Genomic DNA, 27692 nt, shown 5'->3' on the forward strand with positions numbered 1-27692 from the left:
TTCCTTATTCCTCTGCAGGACAGCACCCAGCTAGGAACACCGAACTAGGTCCTGGCCGTAGATTTCATCAATGTTCTGTAAACCAAGACTGGGGATGCTTCCTGTGCTCCCAGAGATGAAAGAAACCACCAAAGTCCAAGGCTGGGCTGGTTGGTTACACAGCAATTTGGTACTCTCTAAGTACCCCACGTTCTGGGGATACAGTTGGTAGTGATGTGGAAGAGACACAAAGTGATAGAATTGATGTTATGGCTCAGTAGTAGACTCACTTAGGATACATTAAGTAACGTGAATGGAACTCAGCTAAAGGAGCAGTGCCTCCAGAACAACCCCAAAGGGGAGTGGTATGCGAGTGGGTGCTGGGATGTAAATGTTTGCTCTGATTCTCATGACAAAGGAGAAAATGTCTAATTATGGTCAACCAAAGGCAAACCTCTTACAAGGAAGCCTAGGGCGATGTAGGGTCATAGGCATCATTAAGTCCAGGTCTGCCATTAAGTCTTCTTTGCTGTTATGGGGGTGGGGGAATACAAAACTCTGCCAAGTAGGCAAGACCCTGGGTAATAATTATTCAAAAAAGACCACTGGCTGGACATAGTGGTGCATGTCTTCATAATCTCAGTGTTTGGGAGGCAGAGGCAGGTAGGGATCTCTGAGTTGGAATCCAGCCTGGTGGCCTAGAGAGAGTTCCAGAATAGCCAGGGATACACAGAGAAACCCTGTCTCAAAAAACCAAACCACTTGTGTACTTAAAAACTTTTGGTAATCCACACTGCTTTTGCTGTGTGATCCACCTGCTTAAACGGTTAGACTTGCAGTCTTCTGTTTAAGTCAACCTGGGGTTAGGAACTGAAAGAAACTTAAGGATGGCAGTATTTATAGCAAGTATAAGTGCTAAGTATGCATGTCAGTAAAATCTGTTCAAGGTCAATTTTGTGTGTGTGTTTTCACTGGTGCCTTTGTAAGTCTGAAGTGGAAGATGACATCAGATCCCCTGGAACTGGGGTTGTGGATGGCTGTGAGCCACCACGTGGGTGCTAGGACTTGAACTCGGGTCCTCTACAAGAAACAAGTGCTCCTAGCCACTGAGCCCCATCAAGGTAGACTCAATGGCTCAGGCACTTATTGGCTCTTCTCAGAGTGTGCAGTGACTTCCCACTGAAAAGGCGTATCATTCTCTGACAGTAGAGCACTTCCGAAAACATTAGGTTCTCCTTACTCCCACCCCAAGACTCCTGGACAGAAGGCACAACAGACAGAGTGGGCTTGGGGGAGGGGTCTTTATTAAGTGATGCTTGAGTCTCAAGTCTCTGCCAGAATTGGAAATGGGATAATCCCAACTGTCCCCTGGTTTTCCCAAACCCTCTGTCTTAGCGGAAGGCAAGAAGCCAGCTCCTCTAAGCACAGCCAAAGCAGCTAGGCCAGTTGGGGTAAGGAGGGGAAAGCAGAAAAGAACCCAGCCCCAGCTATGCTCTGCTTTCAGGCTGAGGGGTGGAACTGGGGTAGCCATGGCCAGAGCTCTTTGCTCGCAGGGTGCCATTCTGACCCTGAGCAATTCATGATCTCTGCTTCTGTGTCACTTGGCGGTCCAGAAGCCAGCCCGTGCTTAGCCCACCAGGGCTGTCATTCTGGGGACGGGCAAAAGGAGGGTAGTTCAGGGTAGAGGGCCCCGAGTAAATGGCTTTCAGGGATCTTGCTTCTCTGCCACCCTTCCTCCAGCCCTCCCTGGATGGTGAGAGGGGTGGCCTTGGCCCTCATTCCCTCATTGGCACCCCTGATCCAGCACAGCCGCCAAGAGCACAAAGCACAGTGACTGTGAAACTGGTGGGGAAGGGACAACTGCTGGCAGAAAGCCAGGCACCCCACACCCTAAGGGCCTGGAAGCTGGAGGTGGCAGAAAGGAAGTGGGGCCTCAGAGTGTGCAGCCCCTGCCCTATGGTGTAGGCCATTTCAGGCCCTGCTTCCCTAAGAGCCACTACAGCTGGCTCCAGAACTGCCCTGTCCCCATGGAAGACGAGGGGGGAGGGTCCTTGAGGATAGGCAGGGTCTGCAGAGAACCATGCAGACACTCAGTATCTCCCAACTCTTCCCTGAGAGCCAGGGGCCCAAACTCCGAGCCCCACCCACCCTGTATCTTGGGTGAGGACAGGGCCCTTCTGGTGTCCTTTCCTCTCAGAAGTCCAGGAACTGCTCCAATGAAATGCAGACACCCATGCCTGCCCCTGCCCCTGCCCCGGGGACAGCAGGGGGGTTAAGGTGGAAGGCTGGAGAGGGGTCCACAAGCCGCTCCTACTCCAAGCACTTCCTCACTTTCCTGATTTCGCCTTAGCAACAAGGGCCCCCCATCCTCCCAGCTGGCTCCTGGGCCCTCCCTGCAGCCTCAGTGCAGCTGGACTTCCTTCCTGTTTGTGTGTGGTGGGGTGACTGCAGGTGGTGGTCCTGGTTGCCAGAGAGCACAGGAGAAATCTGGAGTCAGTCCCACTGCAGGGCTTGGGGCCGATCTCAACCAATCTCCTTCCACTGCCTGTAGAAGTCCACAACATTCTTGACATCCACACTGGCATGGGCGGCAGCTTGCAGGGCGGCCTGTGGAATGATGGAGGAGGAAGATGAGGGAAAGGGCAGCTTGTCTGGGGCTCTCAAGACGACTCTTCTCTAACACCTCTCCCGTGACTCACCTGCACGGGCCCAGAGAGCACACTGGGGTTGTCCAAATGAAGGCCTGTGATGATGGTCACCATGCCACTCGGGTCCTCCTCCCCTGCCCCTTGGGCCAGAGTTAGCTGTCTGCAGCTGTCCAGGATCTTATAGAGAGTCCTGAGAATGTGGGAGTAAAGGGAACAAGACCATGCATGACCATAATCTGGACATAAAATTCTCCAAGAGACAAGGCAAGCTAGAGGCTGGGAGAACACCTGGAGACAAGAGAAAACAGGCAGCTGGTGGCAATGGATCCTAGAAGCTGGCCTGGAGTATGTGTTAGAGATATAGACAATGTGTTGAGCCCAGGCATCTCTGGGTACGGGGAGTTCACAGAGGGGCTAGCAGAGTGAGCTCTGACAGGTTCTAGGGGAGCAGGCTGACACTTTACCAGGCATCTGCATCCTGCCTCTTCAGTTTATGCCGTTCAAAGCTCTTTCCCATCTCCTTCTGGCAGCGAATGTATCTGCAGAGACCACAAAGGTGGGGACATGGGATAGGGAAGGCTTTTACACAAAGCAGGCCATTGTGGCTGGGGAGGGTGTGTCAGCTCAGGGAGCCAGGATAGCTATGTCCCTCCCATCAGGCTGTGTAGAGCCATTTTCAGGTAGCTTCTTGGATGCCAGGCTGGCTCTCTCTACTGATAACATCGGGTTTCTGTTTTTTCCCAGGGGAGGAGCTGGGAAGGCAATAGAAGCCGAGGCTTTCAAGCCAGAGCTTCTGGGGGTGACCTCCAAACAAGCAAGCCTTGTGCAGCTTCCTGGCCAGGCAAGCCAGAGAGGCAGGGCAGAGGAGGAGCTCTCAGTCCCAAAGGCTAGAAGGGTGGGGCCTGGGCTGGGCTCCAGCTTCTCCCTGGGTGGCTTCAACAGCCCCCTTAGTGGGCAAATAGAAGGCCTGCTCCCTAAGTCTCCAACTGAAGCTTGACAGCTCCTTCAAAGGAGCCACAGCCTGGAGCTGGGACTTGACTGCTTCTGTCTCCCAGCAGGTGCTGTCCAGAGTCTGCCTCAGAGACACAGGGCAGTGTTTCTGACTCCCCAGGGCTCTCAACTCTTCTAATCTCCTTGTCTTAAGAGCTGAGACCTCTCCCAAAGGGACACATGAATTGTGAACAAGGTCCTTGTCACTAGCAGGGAGCAAAGAGCTCCCATGCACGTCTAGATAAGGGACCCAGGCTGCACAAAGGTCCCAGCCAGACCAGTGCTCTCACCTGTTTCCTTTTTTAAACTCTGCCTCCAGGTATCGGATCCCATCCCGGGCCCCTGGCTGTTCCTTTTTCAGCAAATCCAGGCCATCGATCACTAGCAGGCGGAGGCGGAGGTAAGAACAAGACAGTAAGTTCAGGCTGCAGACTACACTGCAGGAAATGTCTACAGGGTATGAGAGATGTGTGTAGGATTGTGATGCCCACAAGATTTTGAAAGCTCTTTGAAAACGTGACCAGCCAGTAACAACTCACCCAGCGCTTCCACTCCAGTTTCTCATTTACTTGCCCATATTTTTTGCAGCAATGTTTAGCACAGATGCCTATGCTGAGGCTGCAGTTCACAAGTAGTAGGACTTGACCAAGACCACATATACAGTGGTCCCAAAGAACACGCCATCAGAACCCAGCCTCCCAGATAAACTTACCTGTCCTTGGAATGATGATGATAAAACGGCCACTAGTGGCCAGCTGGCGAATGAGAGGGAGGTGGTAGCAGAGGGCCTGGGTGTCAGGGATGAGGTAGGGAGACATGGCTGACTGGGCCTTGGGCTGCTGCAGGCTTCCTTCCAGCTGGGAGACCTCGAGCTGGTAAGAAAAGGCTGAGTGGTTGAAGCTGCAGAGAGCTTAGTGGGTGACCAAAGCTTAGAGTAAAGGGACAAAGCAGAAGAAAGCTGAGCATCATGGAGAATATTCTGGAGGCCAAGAAAGCTCTCAGAGTAGTTGTCCAGAGCCGTAGCAGAGAATATCTGAAAATGGACTTAAGCGAAGCCAGACCAAGAACAGAAGGATGTGCACACTGCCCACCTGTAACCGTAGCTGAGCCATGTCTCTCATGAGCCTGTTCCGCCGAGCCTCCTCCTCTGCCTACAAGGAAAGCACAGCTGTGAGAAGAGCCATGTCCCTCCTTTGGAGCCAGAGGACTAGGTCTATAGCTCGTGTGAAGTCCTGTTACAGGAGAAGGGGATTCTTTTCTGATTCACTCTAAACCCCCATGACTGACCCATGGCAGGTTCATGCCCGAGGAGCTCAGGAGAGGAGAAAGCAGAGTATTTTCAGCATGTAGGACACTACTTGTTGTGCCTCAGGCTCTAACCTCTGTACCTGTGCTCCTTCTAGCCAGGTCCTCCTCAGGGTACCAGCCACACACACCTTTGTCTGCGCTGGACCTGTCAGTGTTTGTCCAGACCTGCCCATCCTTCCTCAGTTTAGTAAGTGAACCAACTGCCCAAATCAGAATGCTCAAAGTGGCTTAGGTCTTTCCTCACTCAGCACATAAAACACCAGCTGGCCAGTCTTGTCAAGTGAACCCTCTGACTTGCACACCAACATCCTTCCCTCACCTCAAGAACAACCATCTCAGGATGCTCTAACCCACGCCTCTCTGGTCTCTGATTCATCCCTGTTCTCTCACAAGAGCCAACAGTCTTCCAACCCTGCCCAATGCCCATCATCACCCTATCTGGAATTCTTTCCGTTTTCAAAAGGAAGTTCCAAACCCTTCATACATTCTAAATGTATGAGTGAAACCTCTGTCCTGTGAGGTAACGGAGCATCACTGAAGGCTCTTAGGTGAACCAAGTGTGTCCTCAGATGTCATTCTAATGAGACCAAACCAGACAACTCTACAAAGTGACCAATTAGTTCTCTTCAAAGGAGTCGAGGAGGTAAAGACAAAAAAGGAAAAGCTGAGGCTGTTAGAGACTTAACCAAGTGTCATGTAGGTTGTCACATAGGATTGGTGGAAATGGGACAGTCCACGCTAATAGTATAAACACAAGGATAATTGTCCCAGGGTTATCCTGCAGACTCCTGCACAGTTAAGAAGTGCCCTGCCCCAAATGCACTGGTAGAGGAGGAAAGAACAGAACAAAGTTGACAAAGGTCATATCCCTCCAGGTTAGCCAGAAGATAGAAATGGAGAACACAAAGTGGACAGAGTTCCTTTTCTTCTAACTGCAGAACTGAGAATCATCACTAGGAAACTCCTGTATAACTCCCCCGAGGAATCAGTGCCTGAGTGCAGGAAGGGGAGAGGCACAGCAACTGAAGGCTAGGGCTTTACCAGTCCAGCAGCTCAGACAGACGTGGGTCTGCTGCTCTCAGAGGGAAACCTTTCTCAGAAGGGCCAGTGAGAGAGTTCCTAAGCCTGGCAGTCACTTAGCAGTGGGACAACAGCTCTTAGCGATTAGATGGGCCACACAGAAATTAAACCCCCAAAGCAGCACAGAACAGTCAGTTTGAGTGCTCATGGTTGGCACCAGGTATAATGGCATATGCCTGTAATCCTAGCATGGCTAAGAAAACTAAAATTGAAACAACTCAAAGAACTCCGGTTTTCCCTAAGGTGTCAGAGCCCTGGTCCCCACCCTGATTTGGTGTCTTAGAACTGTCCTTTGTTTCTCAGACATAAAAGGAAGACATAGGCACCCAAGCTACAAGAAAACTGAGGGTTAAATGACAGGGCACTTGCAAAACAGACTAAACACACAGAGTGCTCAGTGTATGACAAGAGACGGCAGGCCTGCAGAACACATGAGAGGGTACTCACTGGCCCCATCCTTACTGCTTTGCTGTGAGTTCGAGAAAATGCCTACAGAAATTCTAACAGTTTTGTTTTAAAGCTGTGTAACTTCCCTATTTTTGTAACCCCACCCTCATGTCTTCCTGTACAGAACAACAATAACAGCCTTAATACAAAAGCTTGTTTTAACAAAATGTGGTTGTTCATAAGACAGCAAGGAGTTTCTGGGGGAACATGCTCCCCTTTTCAGCCTGTCAAAATGTCCACAGCAATGGGGCTCAGAGGGCCAGGAGAAAAGAAGAGCATCAGAGGTCAGGGATGGGATGAAGGCCCCGAGGCTCCCATGCCTGACACACAATGGCCCCTTCCAGCACTACAAAGGTACTAGTGTCAGGAAGGACACTAATGCTCAGAGCGGATGACCCAGAAGTGAAGAGATTGCATGTTTGCTGCTGTATCTAAAATACTGACAACCATCCTTACGGTGAATTCTCAGTGCTTGTGCTGAGCAAACAGGTCCCTGCTTGCTTTCCGGATGGGACTATGTCTGAACAGGAGAGTTCCTCCATGTTGAAACCCCACATTCTGTTCCATTCCCCAGTCTTAAACTCTGGTGAAAGGAAAGCGTGGGAACACCTGCTAAGCATCCCTCCTTCAGGACAATAGGCAAGGTGCCTAATAGGCACCACCATTCCATCTTCTCACCTACCCAGAGCTAATTCTATGGAAGCTAGCCAAGCAAGGCTCAGTGACTTGTCTATTTCAGATTCAGTGGTGAGAGATGGTCTCAAGACTATCTCAGTCTGAGGAGAGGTCCTGAGCCAAACAGCCTCTACTCAAAGTGTCTCTCACGCCCTGCCTAGCAGTTCCACCCCTCAGGCCTTGCTGGGCCTCTGACCTGGCTTCCTAGTTCTTTAAATAAGAACTACTCATGCAGCTGATCCCCTTCCTCTGGTTCTTCAGGAAGCCCAAGGGAAAGAGTTCCCGCGGAAGGGAAGGCTGACTCACCATACGAAACTGGGCCTGAGCTTGCTGCAGCAGGCTCTCTTGCTCAGACTGAGCAATGCTGACAAAGATGCCGACCTCGGGATTGAACTGTAGGATGCTGCCTTGTAACCTGGCCACAAAGTGCCCGAAGCTGCGGATGTAGCAGATGCGCACCACTGACTGTGGGGGACAGAGACCCAGTTAATCTGACAGGTACTCTCAGCCCTCACTCTCACCCTCCTGCCACCCGGCTACACCAGCCACCTCTCAGCATAAGTCTCCTTGGAAAGGCAAATGGTCTGTAGCATGGGGAAGGGCACCAAGATGCAGACCCACTAAGTGTTAACTAGCAGGGCAAAGAGCCTTGTAGGCGATCAGAGGGCCAGGTCTTAGGATAAAGAGAAGGTAAGAGAGAGTGGTGCTGAGTGTAGCTCAGTGGTAGAATGACTGCTCAGCAGGTGTTATGGCCACGGGTTTGATCCCCAGTACTGCAAAAAAAGGACAAAAAAAGAAAGAAAAAGGCAGCATCCAGAAGTGAGGAAACAGGTTCTAAAGCCATCTCTCTTCAGACTCTCAGCATCTCATGTGTAAAGAGAGACACACTAGGTTCACACTTCTCAATTTTTTTGGGGGGGGGGGGTGTGAATAAAACCCTTCCTCATGCCCTTCAGATAAAAATCTGGCCTACCCTAAAATATGAAAGAGTCTCACTTCTCTGGTTGTGGAGGAAACTTGGTAGTCTGTTGGCTTGGCTTTCCTTTGCTGCCCCCAGATGGCCTATGTGGTGATAGACTCAAGGGAGAAAGCTGCTGACCAAAATGGACCATATGTGCTGTCTGGCTCTGTCAGTTCACTTCTGGGCTGGCCCACAGAAGCAGATTAACTTTCTCCGTATTTAGCACAAGGAGGAGATATGAAAAGGAAACACCAGTAGCAGAACATGTTTGGAAAGACACCTGTCATGGTAAACCTGCAGGTAAACTGAAGGACGCTCCTGTCTGCAGGTGGGTGTCCTGCCCCAGCCAAGAAACCCTGCTTTGCTGCCACATATGACGAACACTTGGCACTCGTGGGAGGAAGCAAGTTCTGTACCTCCTCTAAAGCACTGAGCAGGGGCCGATCTGCATCGAAGTTAAAGCGTCTATGAGCAGTCCGGAGAGGAGGTAGGTTTCGCAGTGCCATATCCTCTGGGAGCAGCAGGCCAGCAGGGAGGTCAGGCAGCTCACAGCCTTCAAGAAGACTCTGGACTTCAGGACAGAGGGCCAGGCCTAGGCAGAAGGAGACTATCAGACCACTGCCCTGGAGAATAACCTCACAGGAAATAAAAACCCTCCTATAGAGAATTACCAAGCTGATGAGACAGAATAAAGCCCCCAGACAAACGGTGGATGGAAGCAGAAGGCAGAGACACACACCCGGGGCCAAGCAGGCAGAGAGCTCTAGGATACCAGGGTTGGAAAGCCAGAGGGGAAGCAGGTAGCGAACGACGACAGTCAGCCTGAAAAGGCTCCACAGAAAGGAGAAGGGTTCCGGGAAAATGGCAAGCTCTTGATTAGTCTCAAGAGAAAGAACAGTGGGAGTTTCTAATTGGAAGGTGGATATCAATCCAATTGGAATGATGGATATCAATCCTCAACGCCTGCAGGTAGTATAGTGATGACAATGACAAGCCTGGCCTTTCAGACTCCTCTCTGCTCTTACCTCCTCACACATAGAACCACCAGACCGGTAGGAGCAGTGTTGGTGTGGAAACTGTACTGACTGCTCTGTGCTAGGGAGGCTCCTTCTCCAAAAATCTGTTACAGGAGGGGTCCAACCAGGTCTGAAGGGGCCAGTAAGAGAGGAGACTAGTCCTAGGGTCCACTCACCAGAATCCTGGAGTTCACCAGCTGCTGGCAACAGATTCAGCAGCACAGACAGGCGGTTCCACAAACTTTGAGAGCTCTGGGGAGAAAAGGGATACCTCCAGCCAGAAACAATGCAGAAAAGCAAAGCAGGTATCAAACCCAGGTCCTTGTGTTATGAGACTCAGAGAGACTTGTTAGGCAGCTTAACAAGAGGAAGTTCATGGAGGACTTGGGAATTGGACCTGGAGGGGCTTTCTGGACTGAGAAAGGGTGAAATAAGAGCCACGAGCTGAGTGCTCCTATCTAGCGGAGACCCACAGGAAGGGAACAGGGCCTCTTACAGTAAACAAGACCACAACACTCAACACTAGCTTGCAACAAGCTCAAGACTGAGGCTCTGATTCCAAGGCAGTGCAGGCACGGACCACCCAACCTTAAGACTTAACTTATGGCAGTTAAGTCTCACCAGACTGGCTCATAAGAGTACCTCTCCTAAGTCACAGTCCCTGCCTGGAAAGGCTCAACTTTGTCCCAATTTCCCATCTCTGTTGCTATCCCCTATTGTGTTTTTGTTTATTTGTTTGTTTTGTTTGGGGGGAGGGGGCTCGAGACAGGGTTTCTCTCTATATAACAGTCCTGTCTGCCCTGGAACTCACTTTGTAGACCAGGCTGGCCTTGAACTCAGAGATCCTCCTGCCTCTGCCTCCCGAGAGCTGGAAGTAAAAGGGCATGCACCACCACCACCCAGTCTTTATTATCTTTCTTTCCTTTGTATTCTTTCATGTTTACTGAGTCTGGTTCTCAACATTACCCAAAATGTCAGCTATTAAGCCAACTTTGGGAAAATAAAGCAGAATTAGCAGCTTCCTCTCTGTCCCCTGGACATAGGTTTTTTGCGGGAAAAGACCATGTCTACTCTGGCCAGGCCAATCAAGTTCTTGACAGACCACCAGACAGGCTGCCCAGGCCCCTTCTTATCTCATCACCCTCCCAACCTTGTAGAACCTGAAAATGTAGGATGTGGTGTAAACACCTGTGCACACACGATGATGAGGTCAGGGTTAGTCCGCAGCCAGTCTAGGAAGACCTTCACAGCAGGAAGGAGGCCCTCAGCCATCAGGGCCTGCAGCTTCTCCTGAAGGCTGCGCTCGTGGCGACAGGAGCGGCTGCTGGACTCGCTCCCCTCTGACTCAGAGCCGTCCTCAGAGACTGGGGTGGGGCAAAGGAGAGAAAACTGGGGTAAGCAGTGAACAGCATTTGGCAATGGGCTTCTGTACTTTCAGGGAGTGTTACCCACCCATTCCACCCACCTAGAGTCTGAGTTCTGATTCTCTCTCACTGTCAGATCCCTGCCCATTGTTCTGGGCCCACTAACTTTTAAACCAAGAGCTTTGTGCTGGAATTAAGGGAGTGTATCATGATACCTGCATTCATTTAAAATTTCTTTTTAGATTTATTTATTTATTATGTACACAGTGTTCAGCCTCCATATATGCCTGCAGGCCAGAAGAGGACACCAGATCTCATTACAGATGGTTGTGAGTCACCAGGTGATTGCTGGGAATTGAACTCAGGATCTCTGGAAGAGCAATCAGTGCTCTTAACCTCTGAGCCATCTCTCTAGCCCCTAAAATTTCTTAAGTCTTAAAAATTGCACCCCATGCACAAAAATTCCACCCATAGCTCGACTGTGTTAGCCACTAGGAACACAGAGAAGACATTACTTAGTTCTCCCAAAGCTCAGTCTACCTCAAGACAAGTACGCCAGTGAGGTCTCACCAGAGAGAAGAGGGTAGAAGCTGCATTAGAGCAGATGGTAGAGGTTACCCACAAGGAGAAGATGTCACTGGCCTTAAGCAAATCCCAGTATGAGTGACTTTTAAAAAAAAAACAACCTTCTGGGCAGTGGTGGCACATGCCTTTAATCGCAGCACTCAGGAGGCAGGGGCAGGCAATCTCTGAATTTGAGGACAGCCTGATCTATAGAATGAGTTCCAGGGCAGCCAGGCCTACACAGAGAAACCGCCTTAAAAAAAAAAAAAAAAAAAAAACCCACACAAAGAAACCCCAAACCGACCAAAAAACTAAACAACAACGGGGCATTCTGTACAAAGTCTGGAGGTTAAAGACAGCATTTAGAACAGGGCTGGCAGTTCTTCCACTGCAGGCTGCTAAGCTAGGCAAGAAAGCACCCTAACCACTGGGGATGCTGCTCTGTGGTTAATGCATGGTCAGCATGCATGAGCTCCTAGGTTGCCTACACAGTAGTAGCAGAAGGACAAGACTCTTCTAAAATGGCCTAGCCTAGTGCTTGACATAGAGCAGGCCCCAGGAATGCTGCTGAGGACTGCTCCCTCTCCAACGATGACACCTGAGTGTCACTCAGCACTGCTCTGACAAGAAGACTGTGTTCAGCTTTGAGAAACCTAGGCAGAGCTGGATACCATGAGGGAAGGAAATCCAACCACCAACAGGAGAGAAGGGCTCAAAGCCACAGGGCAGTGTGGTGGAAAAGCAGCAAGACAGCAATGTGCTGACTGCTGGAAATGACTCCCTACAGCAGAGCACCAAGGGGGATGTGCACCCAAGCAGGAGGTAGAGACTCAGGTACCTGGCTCTAAAGGCTTGTCCACATCTCCATTGACACAAGACCTGTGACTGTCCACACTGTTGGGTTCCGTGGTGGGCTGCAGGAGCAGGTTGCTGAAAGTGGGGGCCAGTCGGAAGCAGCGCTTGGTCTGGAACATCTGGGTGGACATGGCCTGAAGATTGCTAGCATCACTGGGGCCCAGAGGGCCATTGAGGGACTCAGGAACCTCTGACCTAGCCTGAGGAGGCTCCAGAGCTGGAGACCTTGTTCCCTCTTCATCTTCCATATCTTCCAGGTCTGACCGGGACTCCTGGCTGTTCATTTCTGAGTCTGTCTCTGCATCAAAAGCGGTGCCCCTGCCTTCTAGACTCTTATCAGAGCCACTGTCTGAGCCGTCACTGGCCTGGGCAGAGTCATGGCTTGAGTCTGATTCAAAACCTTCACTTAGGTCACTGTCATCACCAGCTTTAGGAGGATGGTGGCGGCGGCGGCGACGGAGACAAGAGAGTCGGGAGTGTTTACGGCTCTTTCTACCCTCATCAGTTTGGGGCATCACAATGGGAGGCTCAGGCTCTGGTTCCTCTTTTTCTAGTTCTTTTGATTCTGGTTCATCTGCATACAGGGGAAAGTCAGGGAGATGAACTGAAACACTGAGGCCTGTCAGCTGGACGTGCCCTCTCCCACCAGCTCTCACTACATGTGCAATTCCCTCCTTATCCCGTCTCAGGCAAACTTTCCAGTCATAACCCCCCAGCCTCAGACCTGTGCCATCACTCTGAAAAGCCGAGACAGGGTTCTCGCCCTCCTCCAGCTCCGCCTGCAGCCGTATGTTGACATGATTAATGAGGTGGGAGAAGAGGGCAAGGGTGAAAGCAATGGCTGCACTGTACTGCTTGGATCCTAAAACCAGAACAGAAGTAAGCACCATCAATTTCAGCTTGTCTTACCAGCTCTCAACTCATCCAATGACCCAATTACTTTTCAAAGCTGGTTCTTGATTTTTAAAAAAAAAAGGTTTCTCAAATCTCTTATAGTACCCACCTGTTCACAAACTAGACTGCCGCAATTCACCCCCACTTTTCCACGTAGCTGAATCTTCTTGTCCTGGCTTACCTCTCTTGGGCTCTGAGACTGTTCCTGGTAACCCAGAAGTTTTGGCACCTAGCACTGCCTCTCCGGAAAGGTTTCCAGGCTGTTTTAAGTGCTCTGATACCAAGGCCTGGACCCTGGAGGGTGTGCAGCTGTCTACGGAGGGGTTTAGAGGAGAAGTAAGAACCCAAAGCTGCCTCTGCTCCTTTCTAGGAGGTGCCATCAGTAGACTTCCTTGGCCTTCACTCTACACACCTGGCATGACTGCAGCAGGACAGTGGAGCAGAGGGCATGGTGAAGAGTACCTGCTCTCTTTAAACTGTGCACACCCATAAGGCAGATAACGGCCATCTGAAAGATGAGGAGGTCAGGGAGGTAAGCATATCCACTTTCGCACTCTTCCTCTTCCTCGTTCGTTAGGCCAAGGTTGGGAGAGGAGGGTAGGTAGAAGAGGCAGAGGTTGAAATCCTCTAGGACAGACTGGCAAAGTGAGGTCAGTTCTGAGTCCATGGAGCTATGGGAAGGCAGGAAGAACAAGGAATGTCACTGATGGGGTGGGGATGGCAAAGAACTGACAAGTCAAAGAGTCTAAGGATGCAGTTCAAGGGTAAAGTGTTTGCCAGGCAGGCATAAGGCTCAACCCCTAGCACAGAAATAAACAAACAAATAGGTCAGGTAGGCATGATGGCGCACGCCTTTAATTCCAACACTTGGGAAGCAGAGGCAAGCAGATTTCTATGAATTAAAGGCCAGCCTGATCCACATAGCTACACAGTGTCAGGCCAGCAAGGGTTACACAGTAGCCCTGTTTCAAAAGAACAAAAAAGAGAAAACACTAAAGGATTCTATAGAGACTTTTAAGAGACTGTGGGGACTTGGGGGGGTAAGGACACCACAAACACAGACCAATGTATGTCAAAGGAAAATAAAACTGAAGTTGCCTAGTATAAACAAGGTCCTGCTTCAATTGATAAAAACAACAAACAAAACAATGATTGAGGGTATTTCAGACTCAGCGTGAAACAGGGTTAATAAAACACCCAGGAAAGGATGTGGGTGTCTATTCAGTCACTCAGCCACTACTTCAGCATCCAGTCAGCACTCACTTTGTGTCGGTCAGGACGGGCCCAGACACAATAGTGAGGGAAGCCAAAGATGAGCCAACTGGTGAGCCTTTCCCACAGAAACCATAGTTCAGCAAATGTAAGAAGCAGCCAAGGCAAGAGCTTGCCTGACACCATTCCTGCTCACACTCACTTCTACTCACCTACTTTTGGGCTGTAGCAGGCTTTGTAGGTACATGAAGTTTACCAACAACCTCTTAATGTCTTTACATCTGGAACGAGAGGAATCCAGAGGACATGCTGAATGGCTCTACAGTCCCTGTGGTTTCACTGTAGTCACTGCAAAATGTCCTCCTCCTCACAGGCCCCACTTACCGCTTTTTGCTAGGGGAGAGCTTCCTGGTCTCAGACTTCTTCAGTTGATGGTACATTTTGGCTGCCTTGTCATATAGCCTCTTAAGGTTCCCATAGGCTCCCTCAAAGGACACCTCTGACTGGATGCTGAGGGAGAAACAGGGGTAAACTACTGCCTCTGAACAGAGGAATAGGAGGAAATGGGAAAGGCCACCTACTGGTGCCTTAAGAACCATTACTAGTAAGTAGAGAGTGTTTCAGCCTCAATATCTGTGTACATGGTTGGGGTAAAGACTCCTGAACCATCTTTCCTGGACACATGGACACGGATGGGGACACACACAAACACTCACACATGCTCTCATGCACGCGTGACAGCCATCCAAGTAAAGGTAGTATCTTCCTTATTTTCCTTTCTATGTGAAAGGGGGCAATTAATCCTACCTTGGTTACATCCCTGAAATACTACCTCAACTTACAATGGGGGACAACACTGTGTAAGCATTTACAACTAAATATATTTACCTGAATTATTTGTTAATGCTGCGACACTTAATCCGAGTCTGGCACACAGCATACCCTAATACTATCTACATACAAATATAAGAAAAAAAAAACCTGCAAGAACAAACTACCAAGGTGGTTACACAGTGGCACATGGTAGTGCTGGATCTTCACCACAAACTTATTTCATTACAAAACCAACAACTTTGGCACTATGTGACACTTTTGTCTTGGTGTTGTTTTGTTTTCTTGAGACAAATGCCCGTGTAGTGAAGGCTGGCCTTGAACTCCTGATCCTTCTGCTTCTGATTCTCAGCACCCACAAGGAAGCTCACAACCATCTGTAACTCCAGATTCATGAATCTTTCTTCTAACAGCCTCATGTACCAGGTACAAATGAGAAGACATATATGTAAACAAAACACTCAAACACGTAAAATAAAGAAAACCAGAAAAAAATTTAAAGTGAATTTAAACAAAACAGGCTGGATGGTAATGGCACACACCTGTAATCACAACACTTAGAAGGCAGAGGCAGGTGGATCTATGTGAGTTTGAGACCAGCCTGATCTATAGAGGGAGTTCCAAGACAGTCAGAATTGTTATAGAAAGAAATCTTTTTTTTCTTCTTTTTGGTTTTTCGAGACAGGGTTTCTCTGTAGCTTTGGAGCCTGTCCTGGAACTAGCTCTTGTAGACCAGATTGGCCTCAAACTCACAGAGATCCGCCTGCCTCTGCCTCCCGAGGACTGGGATTAATGGTGTGCACCACCACCGGCTGGCTCCCTTTCTTAAAAAAGCAAAACAAATTTCCTTCTACAGAAAGCTCTCAGTCCTGGCTGATATGTATACTTATAGTCCAGCAATCAGGAGATAGAGCAAGGAGGACCACTACAAGTTTGAGGTCAGCTTTGGCTACACAGTGAAATCTAGACCAGCCACAGGTACAAAGCAAGACCCTGTCTCTAAAACAAACCAACACGGAAGCAAAAGGAGAACAAACTGACGTTTACAATACGTGTGTTATTATTTTAATTTTTCAAAGATCTATAAACCCACATGGTTCTGTAAAACACAGCAGTGTAGAGTCCCTCAATCTAACATGCCTCTATCTTAGTCAAAAGTTGGTGAAAGGTGGAAAAAATAAGAGAGGGGGGAGTGGGAACGCAGAGATGGCACAGATATGAAAGCAGGACTGCAAGTCTGGGAAAGAGCTGGCAAATACTTACCAGCGCAAGTAGCAATACATGGCTTCCACATTGTAATACTTGCTGCCTGCAAGGGTGCCCAGCTGGTTGAAGGGCATTCCTGAAGTCAAAGAGAATTCACATAGTTGAGTCCACAATCTTAGTCAAGGTGGCCAGGTTCAATCAACACTGAGCATTAGAGAACACTAGGGGAAAAGGCTAGGCTGGCAGGCAACAGCGGAACCTCAGGTGACCAGCACATCAGTCTTCCTCCTCCGAGGAATCACTAGCCTCTCTTCTCATCATTCCACTTTGGTTTTTCAGGGTTTACCTGAACCGGGGTGTATCTCTTCAGTGGCACTATGGCTCTTTAATGGAGCCCTCTTTTTACTTCAAGCTTAGTTTGTTCAACACCTGAGTTTGTTTCACTCTCTACATGAGAATCCCCATTTCTTTCTATAATGACATCTTTAAAAAGTATATATATTTAGGGGTTGGAGAGATGGCTCATAGTTAAGAGCACTTGTTGCTCTTCCAGAGGTCCTGAGTTCAATTCCCAACAACCACATGGTGGCTCACAATCATCTGTAATGAGGTCTGGTGCCCTTTTCTGGCCTGCAGGCATACATGCAGGCAGAACACTATATATGTAATAAATAAATAAATAATTTTTTTTTTTTAGAGTATATATATTTTGAGATAGGATCTCATGTAGCTCAAGCTGGTCTCAAACTTGGTATATAGCCAAAGATGATCTTGAACTTGTTAGTTTCCTAATTCTAGCCCTCAAGCACTAAGATTATAAGTGTACACCCCCAGGCCTGGCTTCTGCAGTGCTAGGGATCACACGTGCATGCTAGACAAGCATTCTACCAACTAAGCTACATTCCCAACCCCTGTAATAGAAGCTCTCACTACACTCTGTGGGGCAAGCTGATGTATCTCTTCTTTCTATAGCGACTTCACACAGAGAGAGGAACCATTTTCTCCCCTTCTCTGTTAATACTTGTCCACTTCTCTTCCCTTTTTTTTGTCTTCTGTGTGTGTGTCACAAATGGGAGACTATATACCATGGTGACATATGAGAATGGGAAAATCAAGAACCTGAAGAAATGAGCACAAAGCCTAGTTATGGCCAACAGAACTGCCTACCTCTCTGACATAATCTGGTTTATATCCAAAGAGAACACTTACCAATCTGGGGAGCTACTGACAAGGCTTGGTAGTAAAATCTTTCAGCTAGCAGCTCAGTGTCCACACCAGCCAGTTCATTCTGATAGCGTGCTACATGGGAGAGAAAGGGGAAAAAAGTGATGATTTTATATTTTAGAAAGCCCTCCTTGAGTCCGCCCTGAAAAGCTGTAAAGAGCCTAAAAGACAGGGACATGAACTAACACACGGCCTGTAGGGTCTTTGACACAATCCTAAGTCTGTGTGACTATACACAGTACTTGACTCTCTTCCTTGCTAACAATTCAAAATGTAAAGAATCAGCATCTATAAAGTGAGCAGGTTCACCTTGAGTGTCTCTTCCAATGCAGGGAACTGCAGCAAATATAATTGCTTGCAAGAATCTCTGCTCTTTGGTTCTGGAATGTAATTGGTTGATTCTACAGGAAGTCACTGGTGCAGTTATTGTAAAACAGTGGACTCTGAGTACACTAGGGACCAAAGTAGACCAGCAGTACGGTGGGGACAGAGCCAGAAGAGCTTCAGGTCAATGAAATGTAACGCACCCTGCAAGTCTATATACCAGCAGCCCAATAAAGAATGGATGTCTACAAAGACTAGAGACTCAGGGCTACAAAGCACAAGAGCACCTTTCCAGCTTCAGCAACACTCACCATGCAGTTAAGTGAGCTTCTTGATGCTCAAGTTCCTATTCACCTAGGAGTCCATACTAGAAAGCCTCTAAGGAGAAGGACCCAAGTTATAAATTTTCCTGACCTAAAGAAATAGTGATCATCCTGACTACTTCAAATGTCAATGGCATTTCACCATTCCTAGCTCTCCATAGAGAGCTGACTCATAAGCATGAAAGACAGACACTGCAACCGTCTTCAGCTCTCCAATACGTAAAAGATGGTACCAACAACTGAAGCAGCGTGCACTTTCCCCATATCCCAAGGCAGAGAAAATGCAAAATGAAGATTCTTACACAAATCCCCCAGGTACACCAGACATCGGTGGCATGCCATCTGTGCCCAATCCATCTCCTTCCCTGAAGCAGATACTGGCTTCTTGCATCCTGAAGGGGGTTGGGGAGGCCAACGGGACAGAGAGACAGATGTTGATTTTGTTGTTGTTATTTTTTGTTTTTTGAGACAGCATTTCTCTGTGTAACAGCCCTAGTTGTCCTGGAACTCACTCTATAGACCAGGCTAGCCTTGAACTCAGGGATTAAAGGCGTTCACCACTACCTCTGGCTCAGATATTGATTTGTGAGTTCATTCTTCTACCCCCACCTAGGCAGAAACACCTCCTAAATGAAGAGGAGAAGCTAGGCCAGCCTTGCAACTGTCTTACAGAGCTGACAAGACACTTACCAGGAAGGAAGTAGACACACAGATGCACAAGGGGAACTCGTCTGAAAGGTCAACACAGGACGACTAACAGAAAGAGATGAAGCTCGAGTGTTAGGAAAGCAAAGGAGACAGGAGGAACTATATCAAAGCTACCTCTGTGAAGTTACAAAATTTGGTTTAAGATTAAAACGCCACAGGCTAGGTTGAGAGGGTAAGGTAGTAAACGCTTTTAATCCAGCACTCAGAAGGCAGAGGCTGGCTGATCTCTGTGAGTTCAAGGTCAGTCTGATCTACAGAGCAAGTTCCAAAGCAGCCAGAGAGACAAAGTGAAACCCTGATTCAAAATAAAGCATTTTTAAAAAGCACCTGGCTCTAGAAACCATGCCCTTATGCCCTGTCATTTTGCAGGTCCCCTGGATGGTGAGCTCCACTCCGAAAAGCTTTTCTTGATGCTCCTGCAGACTTTCTACCTGGCTAAATGAAGGAAACACCAAAGAGAAAATGTTTGGGGACCTGATGATCTGAAGCAAATTCTGAGGCTATGGACCCTCTCTTTCTAGTAAAGCCTACAGACACTGCCTCCACACTAATCTTGCAGCTGTTCTGTGGAATTGGGGTTTGAATCTAGGGCCTCACACCATCGGACAAGCACTCCACCACTAAGCTGTAATACCTCGGCCCTTTTTGCTTATGTGTATGCACACAAGTATGTGTGTATGTGAGGACAATGTGTATAAGGGCCAGATGTAGACAATGGTGTCTTCTTCAATTATTCTCTACCTTTCTTTACAATTTTCTATTACATTTATTATTTATTTTATGTATACATGTGTGTGTAGGTGGGTGTGTGCATGCCCAAGTACACATGTGGAAGCCAGAGGACAACTTCTAGGAGCTGACTTTCTCCTTCTATAATGTAGATCCCAGGGACTGAACTCAGATCGTCAGGCTTGGCAGCAAACGCCATTATGCTAACCCTCTCTGCCTTACTTTGAGACACAGAACTTGAAGCTCATCAAGTCAGCTAGACTACTGAAAAGACCTGGGATTAGACCTGCAACCGTCCTACCTGGTTTTTTACATGGATGGGTGCTGGGGATTCAAACTCAGGTTCTTATGGTTCTATGGCAAGCACTTTACCCAGCTCCTCCTTTTGCTTTTCAATAATACTTTAAGAATACAAAGCACAGATGCTCTCTGCATCTGATAAGACCATGTCAGGTGGTAGCAAGGACAAGGCTTCCAGAAAGTCTACCTCCTAGTGAAAGCTGGTGCAAGACTCTAGAGGAGGGAAGGGTATCTGTAGAGCAAAAAGAGATGGAGAAGGGGCTTCTAAAGGGTAGCTTAGTTAAAGGGAGATCTGTGAGCTACAAAAGTAAAGCCACGGGGGCTGGAGAGATGGCTCAGAGGTTAAGAGCACTGCCTGCTCTTCCAAAGGTCCTGAGTTCAATTCCCAGCAACCACATGGTGGCTCACAACCATCTGTAATGGGGTCTGGTGCCCTCTTCTGGTCTGCAAACATACACACAGACAGAATATTGTATACATAACAAATAAATAAATATTTAAAAAAAAAAAAAGTAAAGCCACTGCTGCTAGGACCTCAGCCGGCAGACCTTTTAAGAAGACAGTCAACAATTTTCCCAACATTCCTATAGATTTTAAAACTTTAACCAAATACTAGAAAAAAACTCCCTAAAGCTAAAAGCAACAGACAGGCAGAACTCAACTGGAAGAAGAAAAGAAAGGTTAATAGCATCTTCCAGAGCCAGATCTACACTGGAGCCATGTTGCTCCCTCAGCCTCTACATGAGTTAACAATTTTGGGCCTCTCATTCCTAAACCCTTCACTGTGAGTAACTCATGCTTGTTGGGATAAATTTAGCTTTACAAATCATCTGAAGGTGTTCCATTTGCCTGACTAGTCACTAGTTATTCAAACTTTGAAGACAATGAAGATCAAGAACTTAATCCTTAAGCCCTTTTAGGTTTCACTGACCTATGAGGGGGTCAGTGACATGAGTCCAGTCAATGCAGCACTGCAGTTCAAGCTGGTAGTGGGACTGGATATAAAGAAGGAGATGCTGGTAGAAGCCAATGCCTGCAACCAGATGAGTCCTGTAGGCACATTCCAAGGTGCTCCGGCTGTGGATGTGCTAAAGATCAGGAAAGGCAAAAAAAATAAGCTCAGAGAACCACTCCCTCTGCCACAACCTGTTCATCTAACTGAGGAAATAAGCTTCAGAATCCCAACCACATCTCTCTTCCCATACAAGTTACCCCTATAGTCTTAGACCAGCCTCGCTGGGCCTCTCCTCTAACTTCAATTGCACAACTGTCTCTTTCCTCTCTTCTGTCTGTGTGTCATCATCTGCCCCTCCCTACTCCTTCCCCAAAGCATGCTCTGGACCTACTTTTCTAGCTCTTCCTTCCTCAACTTCCTCTTTAGACAAGTGTTGTTTCAAGTCCTAGGGCCTTCCTTACCTTTTTGTTAGTCTTGATAAGCTGGATAACTTCATAGTATACCTTTCTCCACAGCAGCTCCTCAGCCTTCCTCCCATAGTCTACCGGATGCAAGAACATAAGCTTCACACAGAGCTCACGCAACCTGGGGAGGGGTAAGGGAGCGTGAGGCACTGTCATCCCTTGGCAAAGAACACACAGGTATGGGCTATTACCGACACCAACAGATCTCTGCCTCCCAAGAGGCATCAGTGTCAGTGATCAATAACTACAGCCTAGGAAGTAAGAGGATTTTAACAGTCTTCATTCCTCATTCCTCCATATTCTTTTCTCTGCTTTATTTCCTTTTTTTGCCTGCCTTCTCATGACCAACCCCTTCAATTCAAATGCCATTCCTATGGTGCCAATCTTGTGGATATGTAAGCAGCAGATGGAATGAAGGGGTCCCATCTCTTCTCTCAGCAAAGTCAGAGACCTTATGGTTCAGCGGTGTACCATGAGATGCCCAGCAGTTACTGGTAAAGGTAGGCAGGGACCAGCTTACTTGTTCCTCAGGCTAACGTTCTCTGGTTTGAATACTTCTTGATAAGCAGTTTTGTTGCAAAGGATGAGGTCTAGTCGATGCACAGCCTCCACCACAGCCCTGCAAGGAAACAAAGAGCCCTTGAGCCATGTGCAGTTTACTTTGAGTGCTGGGAACTGATTCTAAAGAAAAAGCTGAAAGGGGGAGGAGAGGAAAGGGGAGATAACAGGAAGGGAAGACTTAGGGTTAGGAAAATGAAAAGGCAGACTTCATCCTAATACAGCAGCCCCCAATCAAGGGACACATGGCAATGACGGGAAAGATCATTGTCCTGAAGGAGGTGCTATTGGCATTTAGCGGATACTGCTAGAAATCTTTTGTTGCACAGATTAAAAATAAAATAAAAAAAATTATCCTCTGGAAGATATGATGCTGTATACTTGTAATCCTAGGACTAGGAAGGCTTGGAAGACTGAAGTAGGAAGATTACTTACATTGAGGACTTTGAAACCAAACCAGCCTGGGCAATGTAGCAAAGTTCAGTTTAATAAAATTACGCGAGCCACAACGTCAACAGTGTTGAGGTAGAGAAACCCTCTTAATACAAAGAGTACAGGCTGCCAGATACAGAAAACTTAGGGTTCTAACCCTGGGAAATTATCTAGCATCTTATATTAATAAAAACAGGTTTCCTAACACAGATACTCAGAATAGTTTCATAAGATTTAATAATAGCTAGAAAATGGTGATGCATACCTTTAACCTCAGCACTCGGGAGGCAGAGGCAGGCGGATCTCTGTGAGTACAAAGCCAGCCTGGTCTACAAGAGCTAGTTCCAGGACAGAGAAACCCTGTCTTGAAAAACAAATAAAAACAACAACAACAACGATTTAAATGCAACAATCTATTTACAGCTTTAGCATCCAATAAAGAATGGTGAGCTGGGCAGTGGTGACACACGCCTTTAATCCGAGCACTGGGGAGGCAGAGGCAGGTGAAGGTGGATCTCTGTGAGTTCAAGGCCATCCTGGTCTACAGAGCTAGTTCCAGAACAGTTAGGGCTATTACACAGAGAAACCCTGTCTCAAAAAAAAAAAAAAAAAAAAAAAAAGGAGCAGATTATTATTGTATAAGGGTTTATTATCTCTGACATAAAACTCATCCTCAGGTTGGGAAGATGGCTCAGGGGACAAGAACAATTACTGTGCAAGCATGAGAGTCTGAGTTTGAATTGCAGCACACACAGAAAGTGGGCATGACTATGAATGCCTGTAACTCACACATGTACAAACCCAAACAACAAAAAACAGGCACCTTGGGCTGACAAGATGGAACACTCGCTTATCAAGCCTAACAACCTGAGTCTGACTCTGGAGACCCACATGGTGGAAGGAGAGAACAGACCCCCACAAGCTGTCCATGATTCCATATGAGAGTCATGACATTTAGTGGATGTGGCTAGAAATCTTTTGATGCACAGATGAACCCACCAAAATAAAATAACTATCCACACATGTCCACAAAAACAAAACTACACACATAAATACACACACACACACACACACACACTCACTCACAAATGCCCTTGGAGGTCAGCAGAGGGCGACAGATTCCCTGAGGTAGTATTGCAGGCAATTGTGAGCTATGGGTTCCAAAGAATCAAATTCAGATCCTCTGAAAGAGTAATATGTGCTCTTATCTTTCTCTGTTCACAGACACACACACACATACACTCACATGAAGGTATTTGCATGTTTAGTGATGCTTTATTCACTATAACAAAGAATGGAACTAGCCTCATTGTCCACTAATAGATGAACAGGTAACTGAAATTCAGTATATACAAAAATGGAATCTTATTTAGCTATAAAGAAAAATGAAGTTAACAAATTTCAAGAAAATTAATAGACTGGTTATATAAAGTGAGGAACAATCTAGGAAAGAAAAAACCCCACATATTCTCACTCACATGTGAAATGAGTGTATGTGTTGTGTGTGCGCACATATGTAAATGAATATACTCGTGAGTACAATATAAAATGAAGAAAAGAGAACAAGAAAAATTAAATATAAGGGAATGCTGTGGAGTATTTGTTTACATTGTAAAGATGTGTCTTTTCCAAGGTGCCTTCTGATTGGTTTAGTACAGAACTGAATGGCCAATAACTAGGCAGGAGGTATGGGTAGGACTTCAGGGCAGAGAGAGAGGATTCTAGGCATGCAGGAGACACCAGCAGATGCAGAACAAGTTAGAGGTACAGAATGAAAGAAAAGTAAAAAACCATGTGGTAGAGCATAGATTTAAAAATATGAATCAATTGGCCAGGCGGTAGTGGCGCACACCTTTAATCCCAGCACTCAGGAGGCAAAGGCAGGTGAATCCCTGTGAGTTCGAGGCCAGCCTGTTCTACAAGAACTAGTTCCAGAACAGCTAGGACTGTTACACAGGGAAACCCTGTCTTGAAAAGAAATGAACAAAAAGGGGTTATTTTTAGATAAAAAAAAAAGCTAATTAGGAGCCGGGTGGTGGTACGCACGCCTTTAATCCCAGCACCTGGGAGGCAGAGGCAGGCAGATCTCTGAGTTCGAAGCCAGCCTGGTCTACAAGAGCTAGTTCTATCCAAAGCTACAGAGAAACCCTGCTTTGAAAAAACAAAATGGGGTGGGGGGGGTGGCTAGTTAGGAAGCTACAAGCTAAGCTACAAGCCAAGCTTTCCTAACTAATATAGAAAGGTAGGCTCTTCTCTAGATGACAGGTAGAAGCTATGGAGCAGGCACATTGGGCTCTGCTGTGGACGCAAAGGCAATCCGAAAACAGAGACTGATGATTTCCAGAACAAACCAAGAAAAATGACCACAGCAGGATTAGATTCTGTATAACCCAGTGTTAACAGCTGCCCTATTCAGGACCAAGTGACTGCCAGCACCCAGCTGAAGGAGTGGGTTGGAGAGCAAAGCCTTCTTGCAGGCAAGCTTGACAACTCAATATTCTGGAATTCAGTTACAATCGGGACCTCGATATCACAGGCAGAAGCTTAGTCCCTTGGATGGAGTTTTTTATTTGCTTTTGAGGGGCGGGGGGCGGGGCAGAGGATCTTGCTGTCCTCAAACTCCTGAGTTCAAGTGATTATCCTGTCTAAGCTTCTTGAGTCCAAATGGGCTTCAGTCCCACAGACAGGTGTAGTAAGAGTATAGGTGTTTTATTTTTTGTTGCTCTTGCTCTAAGACCGAACCCAATGTCTCCACTAAACTACACCCCCAGTCCAAATGTCTGTACTTCATGAACAGGCTCCAGAGATTTCCTTCCGTTCTCAATTACAAAACAAAACAAATAAACAAACAAAAAAAACCCGTAAACTAATATCTGATACTTTAGAAAGCTCCAAGAACAAATGCTTAAATCTGGGAGCACTTAGCACCTTTTCCCTACTGTCTACCAGATTATAAACTTCTTCAAGAAACTGTAATCTTCCTTTGACAAACCATGAAAATTAGTCTTGATTCAAATCACTGTAGTATAAAGAAAGTAATTTAAAACAAGTACAGAATATAACTGGCCTAATAAATCAATCGGTGTTTGTAGATTTTCCAGCAACTCTTTCTTTTACTCCAGATAGCCTTAAAAGATATCAAAATGCCATATTTGTAGACAGCTAGCTGTGGGAGTTTCTCAATTTGTTTAAGCTCAACAGTCTAACAAACATTTATCAAAAGTCAGACCGTCATTACCAATGCCTTATACACACACACACACACACACACACAAACTGGCTGCTTCAAATGTTTACCCTACTCAATGGGGGAGGGAGACACACACACCTTCAATCCCAGCACTCAAGAGGCAGAAACAGGCAGATCTCTGTGAGCTCGAGGCCAGCCTGGTCTACAGAGCTAGTTCCAGGACAGGCTCCAAAGCTACAGAGAAACCCTGTCTCGAAAAAGAAAAAAAAAAAAAAATCAAATGTTTACCCTATTCAAAGCCAACACAATCACAGATAACCCATATGCACACACACATACATAAAAGCCATGTACTGCAAACACACCAGCTCAATCTGTCAGTCCTGTGTAACCACGGTTTGAGAAAGCCAACTCAACCAACACAATCAGAAGACTGTCCAGAGCCATCCGCCAGGCTGGGGACAAGAAAGGAATAGCACAGACACTGCCCACGCTGTTCCTGACAAGCAGCTCAGCACTCAGCAGCATTGCTAGTCACACAAGCCATCTCCAGGGAACCTCTCAGACTGGGGGCTGCTGATGGGGATCACCTCCCTATTTCTGGAAGAGCCTGGACTGCCTTTCACCTTCTGGCTTACAAGGCCACAACAGGCAGAACACACCAACACAGCCAGCTTAGTTCTTCCACTGCCGAGACTGGGCAGGGCCAGTATGCTTCTCAGGCAAACACCTCCATTCAGCAGGGCCTGTGGGAAATGGGAACTCACTTGCCACCAGAAGGCAAAAAACTCATCCTGGTCTCTACTTCACCCTCCTGTGAGTCGGCTCTGGGAACTATGTTCTACTTGACCTACACAAGAGCGTGGACACAGACTGTAAGGAATGAGGAACTGAGTCAATGGCGACTCGAATACTAGGATCCAACATCTTCCTTCATGGCTCTCCCTAGGCGACAACTAGTCTACCTTTTTTCTCTCATTCAGAGTCCACAAAATTTGAGTCATAAACGACTTCAGAGTGTATTCAAATCAAATCCTTTTTTTATAATTTGAAATTCCTTTTTTAAAAGATGATTTATTTTTATTTTTTGTGCATTGGTGTTTTGCCTGAATGCATGTCTGTGTGTGTGGGGAGGGTGAGATCCCCTGGAAATAGAGTTACAGCTATGAGCTACCATGTGGGTGATGGAAATTGAACCCAGGTCTCCAGGAAGAGCTGAGCCACCTCTCCAGCCCGAGATCCTTCCTTTTAAGGAAGAAGAAACTGAGGCCCAAGGTCACACAGCGAGAGGGGCAAATCAAGGGCAAGAACCTGTTCCTGTGAACTTCAGTCAAGAGCTGTTTCCAGTAAACCACGGGTGCTCAGCCGGGTTCTGAGTACCAGTCCCTCCGGTTTTTCCCACCCGTGACCCCCATCCTCACCTACCCAACCCTTCTAGCTTCCAATTCCCTCCGGACCTCTCGCGTCCCGAAAATCCCCCGGCACGCCAAGCTCACTGCACCAAGGGTTTCCGCACGCGCTTCAAACCTCCCACCCACCCAATTGCTCTCGGCTTCCCCCGGCTGGCTCCTCCGCCAGCCCGCTCCCAGGTTGTACCCCCCGCCCTCGTCGGGCCCGCCCGCCGCAGGCCCCGCCCCTCGCCGCCCCGCTTCCCCGCCGTGGTTGCACACACGCCCCGGCCCTCTCACCGGTAAAGCCGCTTGGTGTGGAGGACCTTTGCTTCGGGTTCGCCGCTCTCCACTGGCGGGGGGCCTTGGCTCATGGTGCCTGGGCCCGGGGGCACCTCCTGGTCACAGGCCCCCGCCACCCACCGCTGGTTCCTCCACTGCCGTCTCCAGCCGTAGCCGCAGCCGCCACCGCCGCCGGCCCTGCTCGGCCGCCATCGCTCTGAGGCGGCTGCCTGAGATGGCTCCTCCTCCGCCTGTCAAATCTCGCGATAGCTGCCGCAAAACTGCGTATCAGTGACCGCTCCACCAAATCTCGCGAAAAATTGTTTTCTCTCCGGGAAGTTACTCGAAGTTACTCTGGGGAACATGGCTTCTGCTGGGCTACTCTAGAGTCCTTAAGGGACACTTTATTGTCAAAGACGTCAGAGAAACCGGGCGTACTAGAGCAGACTTATCGTCCTACCACTTAGGGAGCCTAAGCAGCCTGCGGCAAGTTCCCAGTCCGGCTACCTAGCGAGACCCTGTTTCAAAAAATAGATAAATTTAAAAAGAGCGCCTTGGCGAGGTGACTCAGCGGATAAAGACACTTGCAGCCAACCTAAGCTCGACCCCTGGAACCCACGTGGTGTAAGGTGAATCTACTCGGGCACACGCGCGCTCCATGGCGTGCTCCACCCCTTGATGAAATGAGATTTAAAAAAATAATTAGTTTCGCGGGAAGAAAAAGAGAGCTGAGTGCTCAGCTCTAAATGGGACAACTGGAGGCTGGAGAAATGACTCGTAGGACC

General features: G+C 47.8%; 1 protein-coding gene across 2 annotated transcripts; it reads right to left on the reverse strand.

The window, feature by feature from the left end:
- Positions 1 to 1266: 1266 nt before the first annotated feature.
- Smg5 (SMG5 nonsense mediated mRNA decay factor) lies at positions 1267 to 27146 on the reverse strand. Of its 2 annotated transcripts, none has more exons than XM_048454442.3 (22): positions 26926 to 27146; positions 21578 to 21676; positions 21055 to 21178; positions 20570 to 20726; positions 18204 to 18293; positions 17240 to 17329; positions 16088 to 16166; positions 14378 to 14503; positions 14206 to 14274; positions 13244 to 13452; positions 12612 to 12749; positions 11871 to 12461; positions 10293 to 10468; positions 9281 to 9356; positions 8505 to 8680; positions 7434 to 7592; positions 4709 to 4768; positions 4330 to 4489; positions 3908 to 3998; positions 3092 to 3166; positions 2679 to 2817; positions 1267 to 2586 (listed from the first exon to the last, which is right to left on the reverse strand). In XM_048454442.3, the coding sequence occupies exons 1-22, from the start codon at positions 26997 to 26999 to the stop codon at positions 2503 to 2505; spliced, it is 3042 nt and encodes a 1013-aa protein (XP_048310399.1). In that variant the 5' UTR covers positions 27000 to 27146; the 3' UTR covers positions 1267 to 2502. The 2 variants fall into 2 exon arrangements, with proteins under 2 accessions (XP_048310399.1, XP_048310408.1); XM_048454451.3 differs by lacking the exon at positions 26926 to 27146 and adding an exon at positions 26663 to 26687.
- Positions 27147 to 27692: the final 546 nt, after the last annotated feature.

The sequence above is a fragment of the Myodes glareolus genome, chromosome 17 (genome assembly GCF_982192425.1).
Source record: "Myodes glareolus chromosome 17, mMyoGla1.1, whole genome shotgun sequence".
Lineage (NCBI taxonomy): Eukaryota > Metazoa > Chordata > Mammalia > Rodentia > Cricetidae > Myodes > Myodes glareolus.